At 50.8% G+C, this 26,374-nt stretch overlaps 2 protein-coding genes and 1 pseudogene across 12 annotated transcripts in view; 2 read left to right on the forward strand and 1 right to left on the reverse strand.

Moving 5' to 3' along the window:
- Positions 1-12,772, forward strand: part of LOC128596046 (NAD-dependent protein deacetylase sirtuin-2-like) — a 38,660-nt gene extending 25,888 nt beyond the window's left edge. For all 7 annotated transcript variants that reach the window (XM_053605395.1, XM_053605397.1, XM_053605394.1 and 4 more), the window contains 8 exons: positions 5,555-5,684; positions 10,292-10,351; positions 10,585-10,640; positions 10,741-10,817; positions 10,907-10,958; positions 11,641-11,711; positions 11,860-11,926; positions 12,048-12,772. In XM_053605395.1, coding sequence (XP_053461370.1) covers positions 5,555-5,684; positions 10,292-10,351; positions 10,585-10,640; positions 10,741-10,817; positions 10,907-10,958; positions 11,641-11,711; positions 11,860-11,926; positions 12,048-12,200 — 666 coding nt within the window. In that variant the 3' untranslated portion in view covers positions 12,201-12,772. The remainder of the gene's footprint in view (positions 1-5,554; positions 5,685-10,291; positions 10,352-10,584; positions 10,641-10,740; positions 10,818-10,906; positions 10,959-11,640; positions 11,712-11,859; positions 11,927-12,047) is intronic.
- On the reverse strand, positions 98-1,965 carry LOC128596058 (ethylmalonyl-CoA decarboxylase-like; annotated as a pseudogene). Its single transcript, XR_008383054.1, has 2 exons — positions 1,013-1,965; positions 98-903 (listed from the first exon to the last, which is right to left on the reverse strand). The product of XR_008383054.1 is annotated as an ethylmalonyl-CoA decarboxylase-like (transcript).
- Positions 12,773-13,088: 316 nt separating the features above from the next.
- Positions 13,089-23,788, forward strand: RINL (Ras and Rab interactor like). 4 transcript variants are annotated; one of them, XM_053605388.1, is made up of 11 exons: positions 15,489-15,734; positions 15,928-16,087; positions 18,702-18,804; positions 20,452-20,524; positions 20,919-20,983; positions 21,392-21,541; positions 21,627-22,037; positions 22,368-22,685; positions 22,901-23,032; positions 23,195-23,364; positions 23,445-23,788. In XM_053605388.1, exons 1-11 carry the CDS (start codon positions 15,685-15,687, stop codon positions 23,499-23,501), a joined length of 1,689 nt encoding a protein of 562 aa, XP_053461363.1. In that variant the 5' UTR covers positions 15,489-15,684; the 3' UTR covers positions 23,502-23,788. The 4 variants fall into 4 exon arrangements, with proteins under 4 accessions (XP_053461366.1, XP_053461364.1, XP_053461363.1 ...); XM_053605389.1 differs by lacking the exon at positions 21,392-21,541 and having other exon boundaries at positions 15,488-15,734; XM_053605391.1 differs by lacking the exons at positions 15,489-15,734; positions 15,928-16,087; positions 18,702-18,804 and adding an exon at positions 13,089-13,105.
- Positions 23,789-26,374: the final 2,586 nt, after the last annotated feature.

Raw genomic sequence — 26,374 nt, forward strand, 5'->3', positions numbered from 1 at the left:
TGTTGCAGTTTGGCCAGGGCTGGGTTTGAACCCGCCACCCTCAGTATACGGGGCGTCGCCTTACTCCACTGAGCCATAGGCGCCGCCCGTATGTCCACATTTTATATAAACTATTTATTAAATTTTCCTCTCTTAGCAATAGCCTCTAAATTTGCAGGTTCACCCCAAACTGTTCCTAAAAGATCTCTTTCATTCTGTAACGCCTCCTCTAAATATAGCTCTTTGCCTGAACAGATTTTTTTCAAGCTCTAATTACTTCTGGTGGCCCTTTAATAAATTGCCGAAGCCACTGTTGAGCTACTTCTAGATTTAGTTTCATCTGAAGATTGTAAGACCTCCTCGACCATTCCTATGCTTAGAGCTTTTTTTGAATCCAGTTTGAAGGCACCACTTAACACTTTGAGAGCTTGTCTACTGCCAATTATTTCAACAAGCCGGCTAGTGTCACCCCAGCTTGATATTATACCCATCTCCTTGTGGACAAATCTGATCTCACTGTCTGATGTCATTAACCTGAAATCACACGCTGTAGTAAATTCTGCTCCTCCACCCGATGCCCGAGCTTGAACCAGTGCAACGCTTATTAAAGGAAGTCTCATAAATCTGTTAAGGCGTTCTGCATGAACATACATAAGGCCACTCCATCCTCTGAGGTTCCTAGAGCTTTCACAGCATTCAGATCCGATCCTGAAAAGAAAGTATTTTTTGCCCCTCGGACTATGAGGCCTTTCCCCTCTGCCCAATTTTCTAATTCAATCACTTTTTCCAGAAATTGTAGTATCATAACACCTGAGAATGCATTCATTTTACTTGGATTGTTCGGAGTAAGAATGCCAATGCCATTGTCTTCCTTCTGAAGGTCAACAGATCCACCAGGAAACTGCTTAAGTTTTTTTTTTTCTTTTTAGCTGTTTTTTGGCCGGGGCTGGGTTTGAACCCACCACCTCCGGCATATGGGGCCAGCGTCCTAGTCCTTTGAGCCACAGGCGCCTCCCCTTAAGTTTTTCTTTCACTTCTTCATGGAAGCCATGGGATGTATTACAGTGACAATCCCGTTTGATGTAGCAATTTTGTCCTTATTGACAGAGAAGACATCGTCAAAAGACTTTCTGCCATTTCTAAGAATTCAGGTATTAAATTGGTGCGTAAAGAAAGCAAGTCTCCTTTTCCTCATGAAAAGATTAACGTCGCTACTTTCTGCGCTTTCCTGGAAGTTTAACTCTTCTGGGCCCAGTACTCTCCCTCCCCGGGCAAAGTCGGTCCGCGGCGCCCGGCAGTGCGTCCCCACGCCCAGCAGAGGGCAGTTGTGCGCCGCGGCTGCGCAGGAGACAAGCCGCGGAGCCGGGGGTGACCCGGATGCTCCCCGAGGTGGGAAGCGCTGGGAGAAACCATAGAGTCCGTTTCACAGCGGTCGTCTAGGAGAATAGGATTCTCCCCTGGACCGCACTAACAAGTGTAGCCCTAAGAGCAGCCCCGAGGGCCCCACGGTCCTGCATGGCGCGGCGGCGACTTCAATGCTTTTAGAGACGAGGTCTTGCTCTGGCTCAGGCTGGTCTCCAACCTGTGAGCTCAGGCAATCCACCTGCCTCAGCCTCCCAGAGTGCTAGGATTACAGGTGTGAGCCACCACGCCCAGCCCTCTAGAGATCGCCTTGCCGCAGCCTCCCAAGCGCCTAGCACAATGCCCAGCTAGTTTTTCTCTCTTTCTTTTTTTTAGAGACAGAGTCTCACTTTATCACCCTCGGTAGAGTACCGTAGCGTCACAGCTCACAGCAACTTCCAACTCCTGAGCTTAGACGATCCTCTTGCCTCAGCCTCCCGAGTAGCTGGGACTACAGGCACCCGCCACAACGCCCGGCTAAGTTTTTCTATTTTTAGTAGATATGGGGTCTCACTGTTGCTCAGGCTGATCTCAAACTCCTGAGCTCAAGTGTTCCACCTGCCTCAGCCTCCCAGAGTGCTAGGATTACAGGTAGGAGCCACCGAGACCGGCTAAGATAATGGTCTTGCTATGTTGCCCAGGGTAGACTTGAAGTCCTGGGCCTTTTTTTTTTTTTTGTAGAGACAGAGTCTCACTGTACTGCCCTCAGTAGAGTGCCGTGGCGTCACACGCGGCTCACAGCAACCTCCAGCTCTTGGGCTTATGTGATTCTCTTGCCTCAGCCTCCCGAGCAGCTGGGACTACAGGCGCCCGCCACAACGCCCGACTATTTTTGTTGTTGTTGTTGCAGTTTGGCTGGGGCTGGGTTTGAACCCGCCACCCTCGGCATATGGGGCCAGCGCCCTACTCACTGAGCCACAGGCGCCGCCGCCTTTTTTTTTTTTTTTTTAATACAGAGCCTCAAGCTGTCACCCTGGGGAGAGTGCTGTGGCATCACAGCTCACAGCAACCTCCAACTCCTGGATTCAAGCAATTCTCCTGCCTCAGCCTCCCAAGTAGCCCCCAAGTAGCTGGGATTACAGGCGCCTGCCACAAGGACCGGCTATTTTTTTTTTTTTTTTTTTTGCAGTTTTTGGCCAGGGCTGGGTCTGAACACGTCATCTCCGGTATATGGGGCCAGCGCCCTACTCCTTTGAGCCACAGGTGCCTCCCCGGGCTATTTTTTTGGTTGCAGCCGTCATTGTTGTTTGGCAGGCCCGGACTGGATTTGAACCTGCCAGCTCAGGTGTATGTGGCTGGTGCCTTAGCTGCTTGAGCCACAAGCGCCGAGTGGAACTCCTGGGCCTTAAGTGATCCTCCCAAAGTGCTGGGATTACAAGCCTGAGCTCCATGTCCAACCTGTTATGTACCTTTGGAAGGGTTTGTTATTGTTGTTGTTTTTTGGTACCTTTTAATGTCTTGGAGAGATTGTCTTATAGCAGTATATACAGATCAGCCTTATTCCTGTTGTTTCTGGTTTCTCTAGCAAAAATGTTATCGAAGAATAATGCATTTAGGTAGTTCTTTTGCATTCTCTTTAATTATTTGCATACACATTGCTTACTTATGTGTGAGGTAGTCAGTAATTAGACTGAGTCAAGTACCAAAGGCAAAACCTTTTATATTATTATAAAAGGTTATATATTATATTATTATATAACCTTTTATTATATTTCAACTAATTTCTGGCAGGTAGCTGTCAGGATTTATAATAGAGGAGAGAGGGGAGAAGTTGCAGAGAGAGCAGGAAGAGTGACAGTGACTCTTTGTGCATGTTTTGGAAATAAGTGAATTGCTGGCAGGGAACAGAGAAGGCAGGTCGGGCAGTCTGCCTTTGAAAGAAAACCCTTTTGCTTGTTTGTTGAGTCTTTGGGAAACCTTATAAGTTCAGCTGCCAGGGGCGGCTCCTGTGGCTCAGTGAGTAGGGTGCCGGCCCCATATGCCGAGGGTGGCGGGTTCAAACCCAGCCCCGGCCAAACTGCAACAACAACAAAAAAAATAGCCGGGCGTTGTGGCGGGCGCCTGTAGTCCCAGCTGCTCGGGAGGCTGAGGCAAGAGAATTGCGTAAGCCCAAGAGTTAGAGGTTGCTGTGAGCCGTGTTACGCCACCGCACTCTACCCGAGGGCGGTACAGTGAGACTCTGTCTCTACAAAAAAAATAAAATAAAAAAAAAAAAAGTTCAGCTGCCAGCCATGGTGACAGGCCATCTCTGTGTAACCTCTGCCAGTGTTCTCTGTCAGCACCTGCTTCAGCAGCTTTCCTCATGGGCAAACAAAGGCTGCCCCAGCGGGGCTGGCTGTTTTAGGAAAGATGAGAGAACACAAATGTCTGTGTGGAAAAGAATATTCTCATCTGTTTAATACATAATAGAAAGTATCTGGGTGGGGCACGGTGGCTTGAACCTGTAACCCTAGCTGAAGCAAGAGGATTGCTTGAGTTCCAGAGTTTGAGACCAGCCTGAGCAAAATTGAGACCTTATCTCTAGTAAAAGTAGAAAAATTATTTAGGCCTGGGCACTTGTAGTCCCAGCTACTCAGGAGATGGAGGCAAGAGGATTGCTTCAACCAGGAATTTGAGGTTGCTGTGAGCTAGGCTGATGCCATGGCACTCTAGTTTGGGCAACAGAGTGAGACTCTATCTCAAAAAACAAAATAACAAAAAAAAATATATCTCTGTCTTAAAAGAATACAAGCTAATACACCATCTAGGAAACAGACCATGGTAAGAACCCCAACTGCTAAATAGGAAAACAGTGTGGTTAAAAACAAGTTAGCCCTCCTGATTCATTTATTTCCGTTACTGCTTGGCCAGGGCTGATACACAGTGCAGGTTGGGTACTGTGAAGGATGCCACAGCTGAGGGGGCTCCATGTACAACAGAGACAGTATAAATTTGTAGTATATTTCAACTAATTTCTGGCAGGTAGCTATCAAGTATCTGCTTTTTTTTTTTTTTTGTAGAGACAGAGTTTCACTTTATTGCCCTCGGTAGGGTGCCGTGGCGTCACACAGCTCACAACAACCTCCAACTCCTGGGCTTAGGCGATTCTCCTGCCTCAGCCTCCGGATCAAGTATCTGCTTTTAAGAACAACTTTCCTGGTTGGCGCCTGTGGCTCAGTGAGTAGGGCGCCTGCTCCATATGCCGAGGGTGGCGGGTTCAAACCCAGCCCCGGCCAAACTGCAACAAAAAAATAGCCGGGTGTTGTGGCGGGCGCCTGTAGTCCCAGCTGCTTGGGAGGCTGAGGCAAGAGAATCGTGTAAGCCCAAGAGTTACAGGTTGCTGCGAGCCATGTGACGTCATGGCGTTCTACCTGAGGGCGGTACAGTGAGACTCTGTCTTTACAAAAAAAAAAAAATAGCCGGGCGTTGTGGTGGGCACCTGTAGTCCCAGCTGCATGGGAGGCTGAGACAAGAGAATCACGTAAGCCCAAAAGGTGATGGTTGCTATGAGCCGTGTGATGTCATGGCACTCTACTGAGGGTGGTAAAGTGAGACTCTGTCTCTACAAAAAAAAAAAGAAAAACTTTCCTGAAAAATGGAAGCGAAGTGGCCTGAATTTGCAGAAAGCACCATATGAGTTGGGGTAGTGATGGGTCTGGCTTCGCAGACATTTGAGTTTGGACTCCTGCCTTTTTTTTTTTTAATTAGTTAATTTATTTTTGAGACAGAGTGTCACTTTGTCACCCTCGGTAGAGTGCTGTGGCGTCAAAGCTCACAGCAACCTGAAACTCTTGGGCTTAAGATTCTCTTGCCTCAGCCTCCCAAGTACCTGGGATTATAGGCACCCTCCACAACATCAGCTATTTTTAGAGTCAGGGTTTTCCTCTAGCTCAGGCTGGTCTCAAATGTGTGAGCTCAGGCAATACACACTCCTCAGCTTCCCAAATGCTGGGATTACAGGTGTGAGCCACCGAACCCAGCCTGGGCCCCTGCCTTTATGCTGCCATGACTGTAAACTTGCAGTGGCACCATCAGAATGAACAGAAGATTTTCAGACACACCTCACCACCTGCTTCTCCCTCCCACCCTTCTTGCCCTGTCCCAACTATCCCACTTGCTTCTTGTGGCCTCAACCCCCTGTTGTGCCTTCTGGCTACTGTCTGATAGAACTCACTCCTGACTCTGTTCCCTCCAGAACGTAGACACCCTGGAGCGAGCGGCAGGGCTGGAGCCCGAGGACGTGGTGGAGGCCCATGGCACCTTCTACTCGTGGCACTGCATCGGCACCGGCTGCCGACATGAGTACCCGCTGAGCTGGATGAAAGGTGAGGCTGGAGGCGTCCGGCCATTCCTCAGTGCCGAGAGCAAGTCTGCAAGCAGTGGCCACAGTTCTGTCCTGCTCTTGGCTCTTTTTATTTTGTAATATTTTTAACATTTTTTTATTGTTTTGGATTTTCTGTCACCCTGGATAGAGTTCTGTGGTGCTGAGCAATCCTCTTGCCTCAGCCTCCCAAGTAGCTGGGACTATAGGTGCCTGCCACAACGCCTGGCTAGCTTTTCTATTTTTTTAGTAGAGATGAGGTCTTGCTCTTGCTCAGGTTGGTCTCGAACTCCTGAGTTTAAGGGATCCAAGGAATCCAATCCAGAGTGCTGGGATTATAGGCATGAGCCACTACGTTCAGTCTCTTTGGCTCTTTTGATAGTGGCCCCTGAAGATTTGAGGGGGTGATGGCAATTCATTGCTCACCACAGCACTTCACCATTAGGTTATCACAGGCACAAGCTACAGACCATGTTCAGCTATACTCAAGAGCTGGGCCTCAGTGGGCAGTGTGGCCTATTCTGGGAGTTTATGACTCTATGTCCTTCTCTATCTGGCATGAAAGGCTCTTCCAGGCAAATGCAGCTGCATTCCAGTAAGATCACTATCTGATAGAACTTTCTGAGACCAGACAAAAGTACCATATTTACACTGTCCAGAGCCACAGCCACTTGCTACATGTGGCTGTTAAGCACTAGAATTGTGGCTAATGCAACTGAGGAACTGAATTTCTTTTTTTTTCTTGAGACAGAGTCTCATTATGTCATCCTCGGTAGAGTGCCATACTGTCACAGGTCACAGGAACCTCAAACTCTTGGGCTTAAGCATTTCTCTTGCCTCAGCCTCCCAAATAGCTGGGACTATAGGCACCCACCACAATGCCCGGGTGTTTTTTTTGTTATTGTCATTGCTGTTTAACAGGCCCAGGCAGGGTTCTAACCCGCCAGTCCCAATGTATGTGGCTGGTGGCCTAACTACTGAGCTACAGGCGCTGAGCCAAGGAACTGAAATTTTATTTATTTATTTTTTTTTTTTTGAGATAGAGTCTGAAGCTGTCGCCCTGGGTAGAGTGCTGTGGCATCACAGCTCACAGCAACCTAAAACTCTTTGGCTTAAGTGATTCTCTTGCCTCAGCCTCCCAAGTAGCTGGGACTACAGTCACACACCAGAATGCCTGGCTATTTTTTGGTTGTAGTTGTCATTTGGCAGGCTGGGCTGGATTCAAACCCGCCACATCCAGTGTATGTGGCTGGTGCCCTAGCTGCTTGAGCTACAGGTGCCAAGCCAGGAACTGAATTTTTAATTTTACTTAACGTTGACTGAATTGTAAAAGTCATGGCCAGACACAGTGCTCACACCTATATTGCTAGCACTCTGGGAGGCCGAGGCAGGAGGATCACCTAAGTTCAGAAGTTCAAGACCAGCCTGAGCAAGAGCAAGATCCCATCTCAAAAATAAGTAAATAAATAAATTGTAAAAGTCAGGCTGGGCATAGCGGCACATGCCTGTAGTCCCAGCTACTCAGGAAGCTGAGGCTAGAGACTGAGGCACAAGGATTGCTTGAGCCCAGAAGTTTGAGTCTGCAGCAGGGAACTATGATGACACTACTGCACTCCACCCTAGGCAACAGAGTGAGACCCTGTCCCCCCAAAAAATTTTTTTTTTTTTTTTTTTTTTTGGCCGGGGCTGGGCTTGAACCCACCACCTCCGGCATATGGGACCGGCGCCCTACCCGTTGAGCCACAGGCGCTGCCCCCCCCAAAAAAATTTTTAAAAAATTGTAAAAGTCACGTATGGCTTTGATGAGCACGTTAAACCGCATAAGCAGAACCCATGGAGTATGACAGACACCGGCCTGGTTGGGGTGAAGCTGGTGGCTGCCCCTAGGCATACAGACTATGGGGCTCGCTACAGTCAGACTCACTGTGCATGTAAGGACAGAGCACCCAGAAAAATAAATCAACCAATCATGTATCCTAAATGCCTGGGAGAGCCTATTACTGCCATCCATTGTGCAGATTAAGAGGCCACTTATTCACCCGTGGAAAGCCATTTCTGACATTCTTTATGCTAAGTTAACAAAGCCTCTGGTGTCCATGTGAGATAAGGACAGATGCCACATTTGTACTAGGGTCTCCGCAGTGTGGCTTTTTTTATAAAATGCCAGCTGAGACCCCTGGGTTAAGGATTTCTAAATAGCCCCGCTGCATACAGTGGGGAACAGGGTACAATTCACGTCACTCTGTTATGTCTCCTTTACAGCAATATCACATGCATCACTCACAGATATTGTGCTGTCCGTGCAAAATACGTTAAAGTAAATTGCAGACATTAAAACAATGCTCTGTAGGCTCGGCGCCCGTAGCACAGCGGTTACGGCGCCAGCCACATACACTGAGGCTGGAGGGTTCAAACCTGGCCCAGGCCAGCTAAACAACAATGACAACTGCAACCAAAAATAGCCAGGCATTATGGTGAGCACCTGTAGTCCCAGCTACTTGGGAGGCTGAGGCAAGAGAATCACTTGAGCCCAAGAGTTTTTTTTTTTGTTTGTTTGTTTTGTTTTGTTTTTTTATTTTTGGCCAGGGCTGGGCTTGAACCCGCCACCTCCGGCATATGGGACCGGCGCCCTACCCGTTGAGCCACAGGCGCCACCCCGAGCCCAAGAGTTTAAGGTTTTGTGAGCTATAATGCCACGGCAACCGAGGGTGACATAGAGAAAATGTCTCAAAAAAACAAAACAAAACAAAAAAATGCTTCGTAAATATTTGTTGAACGAATGAATGGTTGAATGAAGCAGTTAGAATTCCGTGGGTTGGAGATAACGCCGGAAAGGCTATGTTAACCACTGTGATAAAAATGTGTCAAATGGTTTATGAAGTGAGTGTATGATGCCCCATAATCATATCATTGTATACAGTTATGATTTAATAAAAAAATTAAAAAAAAAAAAAAGAATTCCGTGGGTTGGGTGGCGCCCTTAGCTCAGTGGGTAGGGCACTGGCCACACGCACCAGGGCTCGTGGTTTTGAACCTGGGCCTGCTAAAACAAAAAAAATAGCTGGGCGCTGTGGTGGGCACCTGTATTCCCAGCTACGTAGGATACTGGTGAGACTCTGTCTCAATTAAAGAAAAAAAAAAAAATAGGGGCGGCGCCTGTGGCTCAGTGAGTAGGGCGCCAGCCCCATATGCCAAGGGTGGCAGGTTCAAACCAGCCCCGGCCAAACTGCAACAAAAAAATAGCCGGGCGTTGTGGCGGGCGCCTGTAGTCCCAGCTACTCGGGAGGCTGAGGCAAGAGAATCGCGTAAGCCCAAGAGTTAGAGGTTGCTGTGAGCTGTTTGACGCCGCAGCACTCTACCGGGGGCGGTACACTGAGACTCTGTCTCTACAAAAAAAGAAAGAAAGAAAGTATTGTTTTGGGCGGCGCCTGTGGCTCAGTGAGTAGGGCACCGGCCCCATATGCCGAGGGTGGCGGGTTCAAACCCAGCCCCGGCCAAACTGCAACAAAAAAAAATAGCCGGGCGTTGTGGCGGGCGCCTGTAGTCCCAGCTGCTTGGGAGGCTGAGGCAAGAGAATCCCGTAAGCCCAAGAGTTAGAGGTTGCTGTGAGCCGTGTGACGCCACGGCACTCTACCCGAGGGCAGTATAGTGAGACTCTGTCTCTACAAAAAAAAAAAAAAGAAAAAAAAATAACGATCAGTGCCTGTAGCTCAGTGAGTAGGGTGCCATGCACATGCACCAAGGCTGATGGGTTTGAGCCAACTAAATAACAATGAGGATTACAACAAGAAAATAGCTGGGGTCAGCCGGGCATTCTGGTGGGCGCCTGTAGTCCCAGGTACTCTGGAGGCTGAGGCAAGACAATCGCCTAAGCCCAGGAATTAGAGGTTGCTGTGAGCTGTGTGAGGCCCCGGCACTCCACTGAGGGCCATAAAGTGAGACTCTGTCTCTACAAAAAAATAAAAATTAAAATAAATAAATAAATAAATAAAAAGAAAATAGCTGGGGTGGCACCTGTGGCTCAAAGGAGTAGGGCACTGGCCCCATATCCCAGAGGTGGCGGGTTCAACCCCAGCCCCGGCAAAAAACTGCAAAAAAAAAAACTGGGCACTGTGGCGGGCGCATGTGGTCCCAGCTACTTGGGAGACTGAGGCAAGCAAAAGTGCGTACTGTGAGCTGTGACGCTCAGCAGTCTACTGAGGGTGACATAGTGAGACTCTATCTCAAAAGAAAGATTTCTGTGGGCCACACATGACACAAATGCTTTCAATCTTCCTAAATCCCTAAGCAATAAAAGGATGATTGTCATAGGATGATATATAGTCAGGATCTAGGAGGGGGTCTGTTACAGAAATAGCTTGAGCCCAGGAGTTTGAGGTTGGTCTAACCTGTAACAACATGGCTGGCACTCTACCAAGAGTAACAAAGTGAGATTCTTGTCTCCAAAAAAAAAAGAGGGAAGTCGTTTCTGAGCAGGGCAGACACCCAGGAGATTTTCTAGGGACTGAGGTATGTGTATGTTGACAGGGGAAGAAAGGGCATAGGGGTGAGGCCGCTGTCCCCAGCCCGGGGCCTCTCACAGCCTTCTCTCTCTCCCTTCCCCACACTCAGAGAAGATCTTCAGTGAGGTGACTCCCAAGTGTGAGAAATGTCAGAGCGTGGTGAAGCCTGGTGAGCCTTGAGGCCAGGAACCTGTGAGCGTGGATTTGGGTGGGAACCAACCCCCCTCTCCTGCCACTGACCCTTTCCCAAAGGCCACGCTTCCACCCAACGTCTGGTCACCTCTGTCTCCCCGCCCCTGGCCAGTCCCCGCTGCTCCCCGAGGCCCTCAGGTCTGCTCTATTCCTGCCAGTGTGTCACTGTCTCATTCTGTCTCTGTACCTGTCCATCTGTCTCCACCTCAGACATCATATTTTTCGGCGAGAACCTCCCAGCGCGTTTCTTCTCCTGCATGCAGTCAGTAAGTGCCAGAGGAGGGAGGGCAGCCCCAGGCAGGGTAGGGGAAGGTGGCTTGCTTTGGGCAGAGGGTCCCTGAGCCCTCAGTGGCACCGTCCCCACAGGACTTCCTGAAGGCGGACCTGCTGGTCATCATGGGCACCTCCCTGGAGGTTCAGCCTTTTGCATCCCTCATCAGCAAGTAGGTCGGGGTCGGGGCTGTTGGGGGTGGCTGGGGACTAGGGAGCCAGGAAGGGCCAGCCGTGCCCACTCAGCTGGCTGTCCCCCCAGGGCACCTCTCTCTACCCCACGCCTGCTCATCAACAAGGAGAAGGCCTGCCAGGTGAGTGAGCCCCATTCATACCTGTCCTGCCCTGTCCTCACGTGGGTCCTCCCTTCCCTCCCACGGGCTTCCTTGGGAACTAGAGGGCAGGCCTTGGAGAGCGTCCTTACTGGAGATGCCAGTGCTTTGGACTCCTCAGCTTAGACTCAGGGATTCTAGAATCCAGAAGGGTCAGAGTCTAGGCTGCCCCTGATTGTCCCGTCTGGGTCATTCAGGACCCTTTTGAGCAAGTGACAGAATTCCAGTTCAAACCAGCCAAAGCTAAAAAAGTAATGTGCTTCCAGGGATGGAGGGGTCAGAACCAGGCAGACTGAGGCACGCCCATCAGGGGTCTGCCCTCTCCTCTCTCAGTTCTTTTTCCTGGGGATCACCTGCTGGGGAGAATGTCCTCTTGGGGAGGGGTGTTCCCCTGGAAGGGAAACAGGAATATATAGCAGACAGGCAAAAACAGCATGGGCCAGACTGTCCCAAGCCTTTCCATGTATTAACTCACCAACACCACAGCCCTACATGGGGAGAGGGTCCCTGATCAGCCCCATTCTGCAGATAAGGAAACCAAGGCACAGAGAGACCAAGTCATTTGACTAAAGTCACAAAGCTGGGATACAAACCCAGGTCACCTGGCTCCTGGGTCTGTGCTCCTAGCTCTCTCCCCCCACCCAACCACTCGCCTTTCCCACAGAGGGATCCTTTCCTAGGAATGATGATGGGCCTGGGAGGAACCATGGATTTCGACTCTGAGAAAGCCTATAGGTGAGGCCTGGGCCTGGGGCAAGGGTACACTCTGGAAGGGACAAGGCCCAGGTGGGAGGGAGGCAGGGCACACAGACAGACTGATGACCAAAAGCTGGCCATAGTCTCAGATAAGCCTAGGAGCTCTGACTATCATGCCTCACTGCAGGGATGTGGCCTGGCTGGGTGACTGTGACCAGGGCTGCCTGGCCCTTGCTGACCTCCTTGGATGGAAGGTAAGGAGTTGGGGGTCCCAGCCTATTCTAAGCCCAGTCTCTGTATCCCACCTCTTTCCCTTGGGTCCTCTGACCCCATGATGCACAGTGACCTCTGACTCTGTGAGCTTTGCCCCCACAGAAGGAGCTGGAAGACCTTGTTCAGAAGGAGCATGCCAGAATAGATGCCCAGCTGGGGTCAGAAGCCACCAATCCTACCACTGCAACTTCCCTCGGAAAGTCACCACCTGCCAAGGAGACGACCAAAACTACCACAGGAGAGAAACCCCAGTGACAACTGCACCCCCCAGGAAGGACACCCAGTTCCTCAGGGATAGCCGAGTCCCAACCAGCTCTGGGTCCCCTCTACCCTATAGCTCTTATCTGAGGTGCTCAGAACATCCCCCAATCTGTTAACCAGTTCTTCCCAAAACTAGAGTCCCCACTGCCCCCTACCCAACTTTAGCCAGTTTCTAACCTCTCCTAGAGGCCAAAGCTAACAGCCATAGTCTGTAACCACCTCAGGGGTAAGGAGAAACCTCCCTAATTTCTAACTGTCCCCACGGGGCCAGTGGTATCCCAAAACTTCTAACTATCCCAGGATAGGGAGCTTAGGGCCCCCACTTTTCTACTGCTCCCAGGGCCTGTGGCCAAATGGATCAAAGCTAACCTACCCAGACGGGGGTGTGTGCTCTCCAAACTCACACCTAGTAGGGCGGGACCGGTCTGGATCTGAAGGTTTCCCTAGTCTTTCTCTTCAACTTCTAAAGTGGGTGCTGGGCCCCTTTCACTTGGGACCCACTTCCCATGTGGGGAGGCCAGAAGACATGGCTTACTGGAGACAAATTAAAAGCAAAAACAACTAACTGTCTGGGTCCTGTTCCTTTCTGTAGGCAGCCAGAGGAGCAGCTGGAGGGAGGGGATTAGGTCTTGGGCCAGTAAGGAAACCAAAGCATTTCTAGGCTTTTATGAGAAACACAGGGAAAGGTGATAAAAGGGGACCCATGGCTCTGTGCCCTGAACTCCCAGCCTGCCACTGTCCCTCCCTCCAAAGCTGAGTCAGTTAAGGCCTGAGCCCCCAGAAAGAGAGAGGAAGGTTGACTACAAATACCCCCAGCCCCGCCTCTTCCCCCTGGCTGCTCAGCTTCCTCTCTAAGAAGACTTTCACTTCCTGCTACTCCAGGCCTCCCTCGAGAACAGGTAGGGCCCCCAGGGACTGAGCACCTGGCATCCTCCCACCCCCTAGTATCCCCTTGGGTGTCAGACAGCTGCCCCCACGTAGCCCTTCCCAGCACCACCTACATCCTTCTCATCCTCCCTTAGGACCCAGGCAGGCATCTCCCTCCCTCTCCCTGCCCCCCTTCTTCCTCCTCTCCCCTACCCTGTTCACCCCTCCATGAGGCACCTGCCCCCTGCCCTCCTCCCTAACACCTGAGGTTCAGGTCATAGGCTGATTTACTTGCTTAGCTGCTTACTATCTGCCTGCTTCACCCACCCAAACAAGAATGGAAGGCTCTGAGGGCAGAAGCCCAAGCTGCCCACTTTCCCCAGGGCCTACGTGATAACCTACTGTAGGACTCTGTGCCTGGCCAGAATTGGGGTCGGATGGATTAGATAGATAGATAGATTAGATAGATAGATAGATAGATAGATAGATAGATAGATAGATAGATAGATAGATAGATAGATAGATAGATAATAGATAGATGGATAGATGTGCCATATAGCAAGAAGAGTAAAATGTTCATGGTAGAATCCAGGTAGCAGGCATATGGATGTCCCCTGTATAATGCTTCAAGCTTTTCTGTGTATCTGAAAATTTTCATAATAAAATGTTGGAGGAAAAATTCAAGGCCTCCTCCTTGGTATGGGAAGAGAAAGAGGGCATACTGTATTACATTTGGTAAATGTGTGGAGCCCAGTGGCTCAATCCTGTAATTCCTGTAAGGAGGCCCAGGTAGGAGAATTGCTTGAGGCCAGGAGTTCAAGACCGTGCTGAGCAACATAGTGAGACCCTGTCTCTATAAAAAATATATTCAGATCTGGGTGCAGTGGCTCACGCCTATAATCCTAGCACTTTGGGAGGCTGAGGTGGGTGGATTGCTTGAGTTCACAGGTTTGGGACCAGTCAAAGCAAAACGCAAGACCCCATCTATTTACTAAGAATAGAAAAATTGAGGCAAGAGGATCACTTGAGCCCAAGAGTTGGAGATTGCTGTGCGCTATGATGCCACATCACTCTGCCCGGGACAACAGTGTTACACTCTTGTCTGAAAAACATAAATAAAAATGGTCAGAAATAGCCGGGCGTTGTGGCGGGCGCCTGTAGTCCCAGCTGCTCAGGAGGCTGAGGCAAGAGAATCGCGTAAGCCCAAGAGTTAGAGGTTGCTGCGAACCATGTGACACCTCGGCACTCTACCTGAGGGCGGTACAGTGAGACTGTCTCTACAAAAAAAATAAATATGGCGGCACCTGTGGCTCAGTGAGTGGGGCGCCGGCCCCATGTGCCGAGGGTCACGGGTTCAAGCCCAGCCCTGGCCAAACTGCAACAAAAAAAAATAGCCGGGCGTTGTGGCGGGCGCCTGTGGTCCCGGCTGCTCGGGAGGCTGAGGCAGGAGAATCGCGTGGGCCCAGGAGTTGGAGGTTGCTGAGAGCCGTGTGACGCTACGGCACTCTGCCCAAGGGCTGTACAGTGAGACTCTGTCTCTACAAAAAAAAAAAAATTAATGAATGAATGAATTAATTAATTAAATAAATTAAAAAAAAATGGTCAGGCGCAGTGGCTGTAAGCTGAGGTGGGTGGATTGCTCTGAGTACACAAGTTTGAGACCAGCCTGAGCAAGAGCGAGACTCCACCTCTAAAAATAGCCGGGCATTGTGGCAGGTGCCTATAGTCCCAGCTAATTGGGAGGCTGAGGCAAAAGAATCACCTGAACCCAAGAGTTTGAGGTTGCTGTGAGTTATGAGGTCACAGCACTCTAATGAGGATGACAAAGTGAGAGTCTGTCTCAAAAAAATATATATATAGGGTGGTGCCTATAGGTGCCTCATATACCGGAGGTGGTAGTTTCAAACCGAGCCCTGGCCAAAAAACAAAACAAAACAAAACAAAAACATATATGTGTATATATATATATATATATATATATGAAAGAGAATTGGGCGGCGCCTGTGGCTCAGTCCGTAAGGCGCCGGCCCCATATACCGAGGGTGGCGGGTTCAAACCCGGCCCCGGCCAAACTGCAACCAAAAAATAGCCGGGCGTTGTGGCGGGCGCCTGTAGTCCCAGCTACTCGGGAGGCTGAGGCAAGAGAATCGCTTAAGCCCAGGAGTTGGAGGTTGCTGTGAGCTGTGTGAGGCCACGGCACTCTACCGAGGGCCATAAAGTGAGACTCTGTCTCTACAAAAAAAAAAAAAAAGAAAGAGAATGGTCTAGAACTTTTTCAGGCACTGGGTTTTGGCAAGTTCGGCTGGCTCACATTTACATGGCCTCATTGGTTACTAAAATTGTGAAATACTCCCTACCATCTGGTAAATAGCTCTTGTTTTAGGTCCTCCCACTACCCCAAGACACCCTGGCCTCTCTCTTGGGAGCCCCAGATATCCCCACCATCTAGGACTAAAGAGCTAACACCTGGGACCATTCTGATTGGTCAGGGTCTCTGCCATATGGGTTGTAAATATTCCAAACATTATATGCATGGTGGAGCTGCTGGAGGTCTTCTCTTCTTCCCTGCCAGAGGCCAGACCATGGCTGTCTGGCTTCCCGCCTCCTGAGGATGGCCCAGCCAGACGACAAGGCCTCTGCAGACCCCTCTGAGGGGGAGAGGTGAGGGTACTGGAGTGAGGTCTCCATCTCTCACTCCTGGATCCAGAAACCCCTTCTATCCAATGCCCCACTCCCCCAGGAGGACCCTGAACCCCATCTCTGAACCTTTTGCCCTGGGCTGCCCCTTCCTGTACCTTTGACCCCACCTCAGTGTCCAACTGACCTCTGGCCTTCTGGACCCTGCCCATTCTAGGCTGGTCCCATCGCAGGTGAATGGAGCACATGAGATCCCTCTAGGAATCCTCAACACCCCAGAGCCACTTCTTCGCCTGCAGAGGACATGGGGAGTATGGCAGGTCCCAGAGCTGGGTGCCCAGAATGCAGAGGCCCTTGTGGAGCTGTGGCCCCCGGGGGTGAGTCCTCACAGCTGGGAACACATTCTGATCTTCCCAGGACATCTTGTATCAGTCATGATCCTACTGGTTACTAGGGACAAACAGCACAAAATGCGCAAACCAAAAAGTCTAATTATTGATTCAAATGACTGGAAAGCAATAAAAGTAGTTTCAGGAAGGTCTGGATCTTGAGCTTCAAACTACTTATGGGGCTGGGTGAGGTGATTCACCCCTGTAATCCTGTACTCCAGGAGGCCAAGGTGGGCAGATCCCTTGAGCTCAGGAGTTCGAGACCAGCCTGATCAAGAGCAAGACTCCTATCTCTACAAAAAAACAGAAAAAGAGAGGCAGGGTAGCCGGGCGCTGTGGCGGGCACCTATAGCCCCAGCTACTCGGGAGGCTGAGGCAAGAGAATCGCTTAAGCCCAGGAGTTGGAGGTTGCTGTGAGCTGTGTGAGGCCACGGCACTCTACCGAGGGCCATAAAGTGAGACTCTGTCTCTACAAAAAAAAACAGAAAAAGAGAGGCAGGAGAATTGTTTGAGTCCAGGAGTTCAAGGTTGCTGTGAGCTATGATGACCCACTCTATGCAGGGTGACAGACTCTCAAAAAAAGAAATAAAACATATAAATTTCTCTCTTTTGTTTTGTTGTCGTTGTTGTTTTTTGTAGAGACAGAGTCTCATTTTATCACTCTTGGTAGAGTGCCATGGCTTCACACAGCTTACAGCAACCTCCATCTCCTGGGCTTAGGCGAGTCTCATGCCTCAGCCTCCTAAGTAGCTGGGCCTACAAGCGTCCACCACAACACCCGGCTATTTTTTTGTTGTAATTTGGCCAGAGCCAGGTTTGTACCTGCCACACTGGGCATATGGAGCTAGCGCCCTACCCACTAAGCCACAGATGCCGCCTTTTTTTTTTTTTTTTGTGACAGAGTTTCATGTCGCCCTCGGTAGAGTGCCGTGCTGTCACAGCTCACAGCAACCTCAAACTCTTGGGCTTAAGCAATTCTCTTGCCTCAGCCTTCCAAAGTAGCTGGGACTACAGGTGCCTGCCACAACACAGGGCTATTTTTATGTTGTTGTAGTTGTCATTGTTGTTTGGCAGGTCCTGGCCGGTTTTGAACCCGCCAGCCCCAGTGTATATGGCCAGTGCCCTAGCCGCTAAGCTACAAGCACTGAGCTGTGAATTTCTCTTTATCCCATGTCTTGGCTTTGCTTTCAACTGTGGGAAATTTTGGATATTTGGGGCTATAAGTAACAAATGCCTGTTCTATAGTAACTGAAACAAATAGGCATTTATCTAACCTAACCAGAAAGGTGGCTGCTGGTTCTAGTTCAAGGCCAGCTTCTCCACCATTCTCTTGAGCTTCCTTCTTGATTGCCCCAGGTCCAAATGTATGTGTGCATTCCAGGCAGGTGGAAAGGAGGCTCCCACCAGTGGCTCTGATTCTTTTACCAGATGTAAGTTCACTTGGGACTTACAGAACTGGAGCTGAGAACTACTCCCCATATCAATCACTATCCATTTCTCCTAACTGGGTTTAATGCCTTCAACAAAGAGTTCTGCAAAGAATATGGGATAGAGGGCAGTGCCTGTGGCTCAGTGAGTAGGGCACTGGCCCCATATACCAAGGGTGGCGGGTTCAAACCCAGCCCGGGCTGAACTGCAACAACAAAACAGCCGGGTGTTGTGGCGGGTGCCTGTAGTCCCAGCTACTTGGGAGGCTGAAGCAAGAGAATCGCCTAAGCCCAACAGCTGGAGGGTGCTATGAGCTGTATGATGCCACAAAGTGAGACACTGTCTCTACAAAAAAAAAAAAAAACAGATGAATATGGGATAGATTTGGAGAGGACAGCGAACAGGATATATCAGAACTCCTTCCACAGGAGGCCGTTGTCCTTGTGGTAGCCAAAATGGCTGTCTCTACCTCAGGGCTACATCCCAACAGCTTAGCAACACTGGTGTAGAAAGAGACCTCTTAGGGGCAGCACCTGTGGCTCAAAGGAGTAGGGCACCGGCCCCATATACCGGAGGTGGCAGGTTCAAACCAGCCCAGGAGTTTTGCAGTTTTGCAGTTCAAAACTGAAAAAAAAAAAAAAAAAAAGAAGAGGAAAGAGACCTCTTAGGCCAGGCTCGGTGGCTCATGCTTATAATCCTAGCACTCTGAGAGGCTGCGGCAAGTGGATTGCTTGAGTTTAGGAGTTTGAGACCCGCCTGAGCAAGAGCAAGACCCTGTCTTTACTAAAAGTATAAAAATTAGCTGGGTGTTCTGGTGGGAGCCTATAGTCCCAACTACTTGGGAGGCTAAAGCAGTAGGATAGCTTCAGCCCAGGAGTTTGAGGCTGCTGTGAGCTATATGCCATTCACTCTACCCAGGGAGACAGAGCAATACTCTGTTTCAAAAAAAAAAAGAAGGTTGTCCCATGGAAGATGTCCATTGGCTGATCCTACTGGCTAGGTCAGGTCATGGGGGAACCCAGTCCCTTCTGCATGCCTGAGAGTAGGGAGAGGGTTTCCCTAATGGGACGTAGAACACAAAATAAGGGAAATGGGTGCTAGGCAGACAAAAGTAATAGACATCTGCTGCACACACCTTCATCAAGCTGACCTTTGCCCCCACCCCCCACCCTAGAGTTTCCTGGTCACAGGACATGACCCCAGCCAGGTCCTGGTGTTGAGGACAGGACCTTTGCCAGGGGAAGTCAACAGCTACCAGATCCAGAAGTTTCCTGGAGGTGAGGCACCTCCCCCTGAATTTCCAGTCCATAGTAAATTTATCACCAAGAACCATCAGCTTTATTTCCAAAGTATCTCCTGACTTGTCCCAGTCTCTCTGGGTCCATCACCCTAGTCTGAGCCACTATCACCACTTGTCTAGTCAACTGTAGTGGCCTCCTCTCTGGTTTCCTTGCTCCTTCCTGCCCTTCCTTCTTGCAATCCACTCTGAGTACAGCACCTGGAATGGTATTTTCAAACATTAGATGTGATCCACCCCTGACTCAAATTCTACAAAGACTATGTAACATCCTTAGATACAAATTTTAAGTCGTCATCATGGCCTATAGGGTGCTGTGTGATCTATCTCCTGCCTACCTCCCCACCTACTGCCCTTCATTCCCCCTGCCCTAGCCACATTGTCCTCTCTGTTCCTTGAGGATGCTAAGTGTGTTCCAACTTCAGGGGCCTTTCTTTTCTTCTCCCTGCATGAATGCTCTCTCCATCCTTTAAGTCTCTGCAGAAATGTAACTTTCCTTAACCTTCACAGCTAGGATAGCCCCCAGTGACTTTCAATCACCCCATTTCATTCATAGCTTTCATACACTGATCTTTGTTTACTTGTTTATTGTCTGTCTCTCCTCCCCCAAAAAAGGTAAGCTGCAGGAAGGCAGTGAACTTGCCTGCCTTTCTTTTCTTTTCTTTTTTAAGACAAAGTCTCAGCTCGGTGCCTGTAGCACAGTGGTTACGGCACCAGCCACATACACCAAGGCTGGCACGTTCGAACCCAGCCCTGGCCAGCTAAACAACAATGACAACTGCAACAACAACAAAAAATAGCCGGGCATTGTGGCGGGCACCCGTAGTCCCAGCTACTTGGGAGGCTGAGGCAAGAGAATCACTTAAGCCCAAGAGTTTGAGTTTGCTGTGAACTGTGATGCTACGGTACTCTACTAAGGGTGACATAGTGAGACTCTGTTTCAAAACAAAAAAAGGCAAAGTCTCAAGTTGTCACCCTTGGTAGAGTGCCATGTCATCATAGCTCACAACAACCTCTAAGTCTTGGGCTCAAGTGATTCTCCTGCCTCAGTTTTTCTATTTTTTTAGGAGGCTGAAGCAAGAAGATCACTTGAGCTCAAGAGTTAGAGGTTGCTGTGAGCTATAATGGCACAGTACCCTACAGAGAGCAACAAAGTGACACTCTCTCTCTCTTAAAAAAAAAAAAAAAGAAAAAAATGCTGGCTGGGTGCCTGTAGCTTAAGCAGCTAAAGAGCCAGCCACAAACACCAGAGCTGGTGGGTTCAAATCTAGCCCGGGCCTGCCAAACAACAATGACAACTACAACCAAAAAACAGCCAGGCATTGTGGTAGGCTCCTGTAGTCCCAGATACTTGGGAGGTTGAGGCAAGAGAATCACTTAAGCCCAAGAGTTGGAGGTTGCTGTGAGCTGTGATGCCATGGCACTCTACCCAGGGTGACAGCTTGAGGCTCTGTCTTAAAAAAAAAAAAAATGCTTGGGCAGCACCTGTGGCTCAAGAAGTAGGGCACTGGCCCTGTATACCAGAGGTGGTGAGTTCAAACCCAGCCCCGGCCAGAAACTGCAAACAAAAAACAAAACAAAACAAAAAAATGCTTATTTTTCATTCTTCCTTGTCCCCTTCACCCAGGTGTATCCCTGAAATCTTCCAACCTATGCATGCCAGACCTGCCCCATCTCTTGGCCTTCCTATCAGCCAGCAGGTACAAGTCACCTATTAAAGGAGCTAAAGGTGGGCGGCGCCTATGGCTCAATGGGTGGGGCTCCGGCCCCAGGTACCGAGGGTGGCGGGTTCAAACCCGGCCCCAGCCAAACTGCAACCAAAAAATAGCCGGGCGTTGTGGCGGGCGCCTGTAGTCCCAGCTACTTGGGAGGCTGAGGCAAGAGAATCACTTAAGCCCAGGAGTTGGAGGTTGCTGTGAGCTGTGTGATGCCACGGCACTCTACCCGAGGGCGGTATAGTGAGACTCTGTCTCTACAAAAAAATAAAATAAAATAAAATAAAAACAAAAAAAAACAAAAAAAAAAATAAAAGGGCTAAAGGGACTCTTCTCTATGACACCCCACCAACATGTGGCTTCACTTATCTATTGTCAGGGATGTTTTGCCCAGAACACTGCTCTTGCCCCCTCCCACCCTGGGGCCTAGAGATGAACACACAGGTGAGTCAGAGCTCTCCAAAGGAGAGAGAGGCCAACTTGCCAGCCTCCTTGGTCCTGGGGAATGAGACTTGAGGGACCAGAGTACTGGGCCTGAGGGAAGATAGAGTGGGGGGCTGGAGAGAACTGGGGTCTGGACTTGCAGTCCCTGTGGGAGGAGGGGAGATGGGCCTGGATTCCTGGGTCCTAACAGAGAGGGTTGGGGGAGGAGGGCACTGAGGGTCCTGGACACCCAAGTCTTAATGATAAGTGGACTGGGGCCCGGACTTTGGGATCTGAGTGTGGGTGGGGGACCCTGGTGCCAAGACTCAGCACCTGCAGCGACAAGCCTAGGAACTAAGTTCTGGTGCCCTAAAAGGACCAGGGATAGTCCTTTAGACACCTGGGACAACTCACTTTTTCTGGTCCCAGATTCTCTGCAGATTGGGAGGGTCCAACCCGATAGCTCAAAGAGGGTGCTTTCTGTGGTGAACCAGCTCTACCTGGAGACCCACAGAGGCTGGGGCATGAAACAGACCTCCCAAGAAATGAAGCCAGAGACTGCCCAGAGACATGATCCAGGTTAGCTGGGAGAGGCCCTGGGCCCTGAGGAATGAGGGAGCTACTGGCCCCAAGCGATGGGACCCAACCTGCTCCTCACTTGCAGCCCCCAGGAACACTGCCCCTCACAGTGTTCCCTGGATGGAAGGCCCACTCAGCCTAGAAGTACACCATCCCGTGCCGGTTCTGGCCAGCCTGGTGGAGGAGGATGAGGTGGAGGAGGACAATGAGGACTATAAAGATGAAGAGGAAGGCCCTGACGACATGCTGACCGTTCACATCCGAGCTCTGGCCAGGTCCCGGAGCAGCTATGTGGCCCGACAGTACCGGAGCCTTCGAGCACGCCTCACCTCGGGTTCCGGGGGTCCCCACAGGCCTGGGGACCCAGCCACCGAGTTGCTTCAGGATGTGCGGCACCTCCTTACTGACCTCCAGGATCACTTGGCAAAGGACCCCAACGTCAGGGCTGTCTTTGGGAGCCAGAGACCGGGAGTGTCCCAGAAGGAAGGGGAGCTTGGTAATGGGAAGAGTGAAACCCTCGCGGGCTCACAGCTAGCTTCTTTCTCTCCACTGCCATGCACACCTGTTTCTTTTTCCATTTACACGACCTTTCCTACATATACCACTCATTCTATCTCACACGTGTGTCGACAGGATATACTCCTTGTTATGCGCACAAGTTCACACCCAGGCTCCCTCTTCCACACGTGCTCACACCTACGTCTATACTTGTAGGTGACCGGAAGCTAGGGAGGGGTGGTGGTCTGCCAGGGTGGGTGGGTGGAGCGCATAGGAGGGCGACGTCAGCTTGGGGCCCTGCCCTCGCCTGTTCACCTAACCCCCGCAGGCCCCGCGGTGGAGGCGGCTGTGTGTCGGGCGGTGCTGGCGCCACTGAAGCCTGCCCTGTGGACGCGACTCCGTACACTCCGTGCCCGGGAGCTGCGGCAACTGAGACGACGACAAATAGCCCTACGGGCTGGGGCGGGGCCTCCGGGAGTCCGGGGGGCGGGGCCCGAGGGGCAGGGCCCCTGCCCCTCCTTGCGGAGCCGCATCCACGCGCACCTGGAGCACCTCCACGCAGCCTGCGCCCCGCGCCGCAAGGTGGCTCTTCTGCTGGCGGTGTGCAGTGACGTCTACGCGGGCCTGACTAGTGGTGAAAACAAGGGTAAAGGAGGAACCCGTATCTACCTGAGTGGGGAGTGGCTTGAAGGTAGAGAGAGCAGGTAGGAGGTGTCTACCCATAGTCGTGGGAGAAGTCACCTTGCTTTAATGGGAGGTGTCTAGGGGTCCTGGAGATTCTGGTAGGAGGCGTTTGCCAGCGAGACAAGGTGGAGGGGCATCCACCTCAGATCGGATGGAAGGTGCCTCCGGCTTCCCCAGAACCCCTAGGAGCCGACGCCTTCCTGCCGGCCCTGACGGAGGAACTGATCTGGAGTCCTCATATTGGGGAGACACAGCTGGACGTGGAGTTTCTTATGGAGCTCTTGGATCCGGACGAGCTACGGGGAGAGGGTGAGCCCCCACCTTCAGAACGCTGGGACCCAACAGAGGGCACCCTAAGGTCGCCTGAACCCGTTCCCCGGCAATAGGAGGGAAGGCCAGCAAACTGCAGGGGGATTTCGGAGGATCAGGGAAGCCAAGAGGCTCCTGCTGACCTCCTCTTCTTGCCCCCAGCCGGGTACTACCTGACCACGTGGTTTGGGGCGCTGCACCACATTGCCCACTACCAGCCGGATGTGGGCCGCGCGCCCCAGGGGCTCAGCTCTGAGGCCCGCACCTCCTTGCGCCAGTGGCATCGTAGGCGCACGCTGCACAGACCTGACCATCAGGGTCCCGGAACCCAGGTGACTGCCCATCAGCTACAGTAGGAGGGCAGGGTGGGACCTGTTGCTCTTATGACACAGCCTCCCGCCTCTATCCACAGGCTGATCTGCCCTTCGAAGAGACGTGGCCAGTAGGGACTGTGTCAGGACTCAAGTGATGAATAGGGACCTCAAACCCCTGGGCTCCTCAAACAAGATGTGGGAGGTACCTGGGACCACACCTGCAGGCCCAGGGTGTCAGGAGGGTCAGAGTTGGAGAAAGGGTGATGATGCAGCCAGACGTGGGAGTGGCATGGCCACAGCCAAGAGGCGCAGACCCCCAGGCTGAAAAAGACAAGGAAGAGATTTTCCCCTGGAGCCCCCAGAAAGATTTTTGATTTTAGACCCTCAAGACTCATTTTGGACTTCTGACCTCCAGACTGTAAGATAATAAATTTGTGTTTTTCAAGTTGCTAAGACTGTGGCAATTTATTATAGCAGCAATAAACAAATACACTTCTTTTTTTTTGTAGAGACAGAGTCTCACTTTATGGCCCCTGGTAGAGTGCCATGGCCTCACACAGCTCACAGCAACCTCCAACTCCTGGGCTTAAGCGATTCTCTTGCCTCAGCCTCCCGAGTAGCTGGGACTACAGGCGCCCGCCACAACGCCCGGCTATTTTTTGGTTGCAGTTTGTACCCAGGGCCGGGTTTGAACCCGCCACCGTCGGTATATGGGGCCGGCGCCTAACCGACTAAGCCACAGGCGCTGCCCAACAAATACACTTCTCTTTTTTTTTTTTTTTTTTTCAGTTTTTGGCCGGGGCCGGGCTTGAACCCACTGCCTCCGGTATATGGGGTCAGCGCCCAACCCTTTGAGCCACAGGCGCTGCCCCAAATATACTTCTTTATCCTGGTGTTTTTTTTTGTTTTTTTTTTCAGAGACAGAGTCTCACTTTGTCGCCCTCAGTAGAGTGCCGTGGTGTCACAGCTCACAGCAACCTCCAGCTCTTGCGCTTAGGCGATTCTCTTGCCTCAGCCTCACAAGTAGCTGGGACTATAGGCGCATGCCACAACACCTGGCTATTTTTTTGTTCTTGTTGCAGTTTGGCCAGGCTGGGTTTGAACCCATCACCCTTGGTATATGGGGCCAGCCACCCTACTCACTGAGCCACAGGTGCCGCCCTATCATGATCTTTTTTTCCCATAGAATTTGTCACTACCTAACTTGCAATTTAATACTCCTATTTATTGTATTCAATACCCATGGTCTTGGCTTGGCACCCGAAGCACAGTGGTTATAGCACCAGCCACATACACTGAGGGTGGCAGATTCAAACACTGCCAGGGCCAGCTAAACAATGATAACAGCAACAAAAAAATAGCCGGGAGCTCTGGCGGGTGTCTGTAGTCCCAGCTACTTGGGAGGCTGAGGCAAGAGAATTGCTTAAGCCCAAGAGTTGGAGGTTGCTGAGAGCTGTGATGCCATCGCACTCTACTGAGGGTGACATAGTGAGACTCTGTCTCAAAAAAAAAAAAATACCCATAGTCTTCTCCCCTCTTAGAACAGCATTGTCCAGTACAAATATGAAAGGGCTGTGTGTGGAGGCTCACGCCTGGAATGCCTGCACTCTGGGAGGCTAGGGCAGGGGGATCACTTGAGCTCGGGAATTTGAAACCAGCCTGAGTAAGAGTGAGACCCCATCTCTGCTAAAAATAGAAAAATTAGGCTTGGTGCCTGTAGCTCAGCGGCTAAGGTGCTGGCCACATACACGGGAGCTGGCGGGTTCAAACCTGGCCAGGTCTGCCAAACAACAATAACAACTACAACAAAAAAAATAGCCGGGGACAGCACCTGTGGCTCAGTGGGTAGGGTGCTGGCCCCATATACCAAGGGTAGTGAGTTCGAACCCAGCCCCGGCCAAACTACAACAACAACAACAAAAAAAATAGCCGGGCGTTGTGGCGGGCGCCTGTAGTCCCAGCTACTCGGGAGGCTGAGGCAAGGGAATCGCTTAAGCCCAGGAGCTGGAGGTTGCTGTGAGCTGTGTGATGCCATGCCACTCTACCAAGGGCCATAAAGTGAGACTCTGTCTCTATAAAAAAAAAAAAAAAGAACCTGTGAATCACCTGTACTGCAATAACTTAGCATCCACTGCTTTTAACACCTCTTCTTGATTATTGCTGAATCGTTGGATTTATTCATACTATTACATTCTATTTGTTGCAATAGGCACTGGTTTTCCGCTTCCTAGACTGAAATGACGTTTCCTGTTTAAATAAATGTGTTGAATTTTTTTTCCAAAAAGAGTTGATTTAAAGGAAACTATTAAGCACTTCAGTATACAGGTGATACATGATGTATGGCAAAGTAAGAAAGGTGAGACTCAAACGGCAGAAGCCTGGGCTATCACTGCTTTGGGCTTAGGGTCAGACTCAGGCTCCTGGTTTGCCTTGGAGCTCTAAGCTTCATCCTGGATACCTCCTTTTGGGCTCTCAGCCCCATCATTTTCCACACTAACCACAGTGTCACCCTAACCCTGCTCCTCCTTCTAGTCCCATCTCAAGGGCCCTTATGATTCCCAGTGCCCAGGCCAAAGACCTGGATGTCTCCCTCTCTCCTTTCCCCCCATGCCTTGTCCTCTTGGTTCTTGTTCCCCCAGTCCCATGGCCTGTCCACTTGGTTCCTGAGAATCCCTGTCCTGTTCACCCTCTGCTGCCCTTCCATAGCCCCTACCCCAGTCCAGCCCCAGCATCCCTCACTCTTAGCTACCAGTCTTAGGGCCACCTCAAATCCCAGTCAACACAGCAGTCAGAAGGAAATTTTAAGAGAGATCATCGTTTCACCTCTCAGGCCAAAAATTGAGTTTGTAAAAAATTCAATCTTGGTGGGCACAGTGGCTCACACCTGTAATCCCAGCTCTTTGGGAGGCTGAGGTGGGCAGACCTGAGCTCACAAGTTTGAGACCAGCCTGAGCTAGAGACCCTATCTCTTAAAAATAGCTGGGCAGGGCGGCGCCTGTGGCTCAGTGAGTAGGGCGCCGGCCCCATA

This window comes from Nycticebus coucang, chromosome 10 (genome assembly GCF_027406575.1).
Source record: "Nycticebus coucang isolate mNycCou1 chromosome 10, mNycCou1.pri, whole genome shotgun sequence".
NCBI lineage: Eukaryota > Metazoa > Chordata > Mammalia > Primates > Lorisidae > Nycticebus > Nycticebus coucang.

Coding starts and splice junctions, on each gene's coding strand:
- RINL (XM_053605388.1), top strand. CDS start 15,685: ATGGCCCAGCCAGACGACAAGGCCTCTGCAGACCCCTCTGAGGGGGAG. Junction 20,984..21,391: donor GCCTAGAGATGAACACACAG/GTGAGTCAGAGC, acceptor TTCTGGTCCCAG/ATTCTCTGCAGATTGGGAGG. Junction 21,542..21,626: donor TGCCCAGAGACATGATCCAG/GTTAGCTGGGAG, acceptor CCTCACTTGCAG/CCCCCAGGAACACTGCCCCT.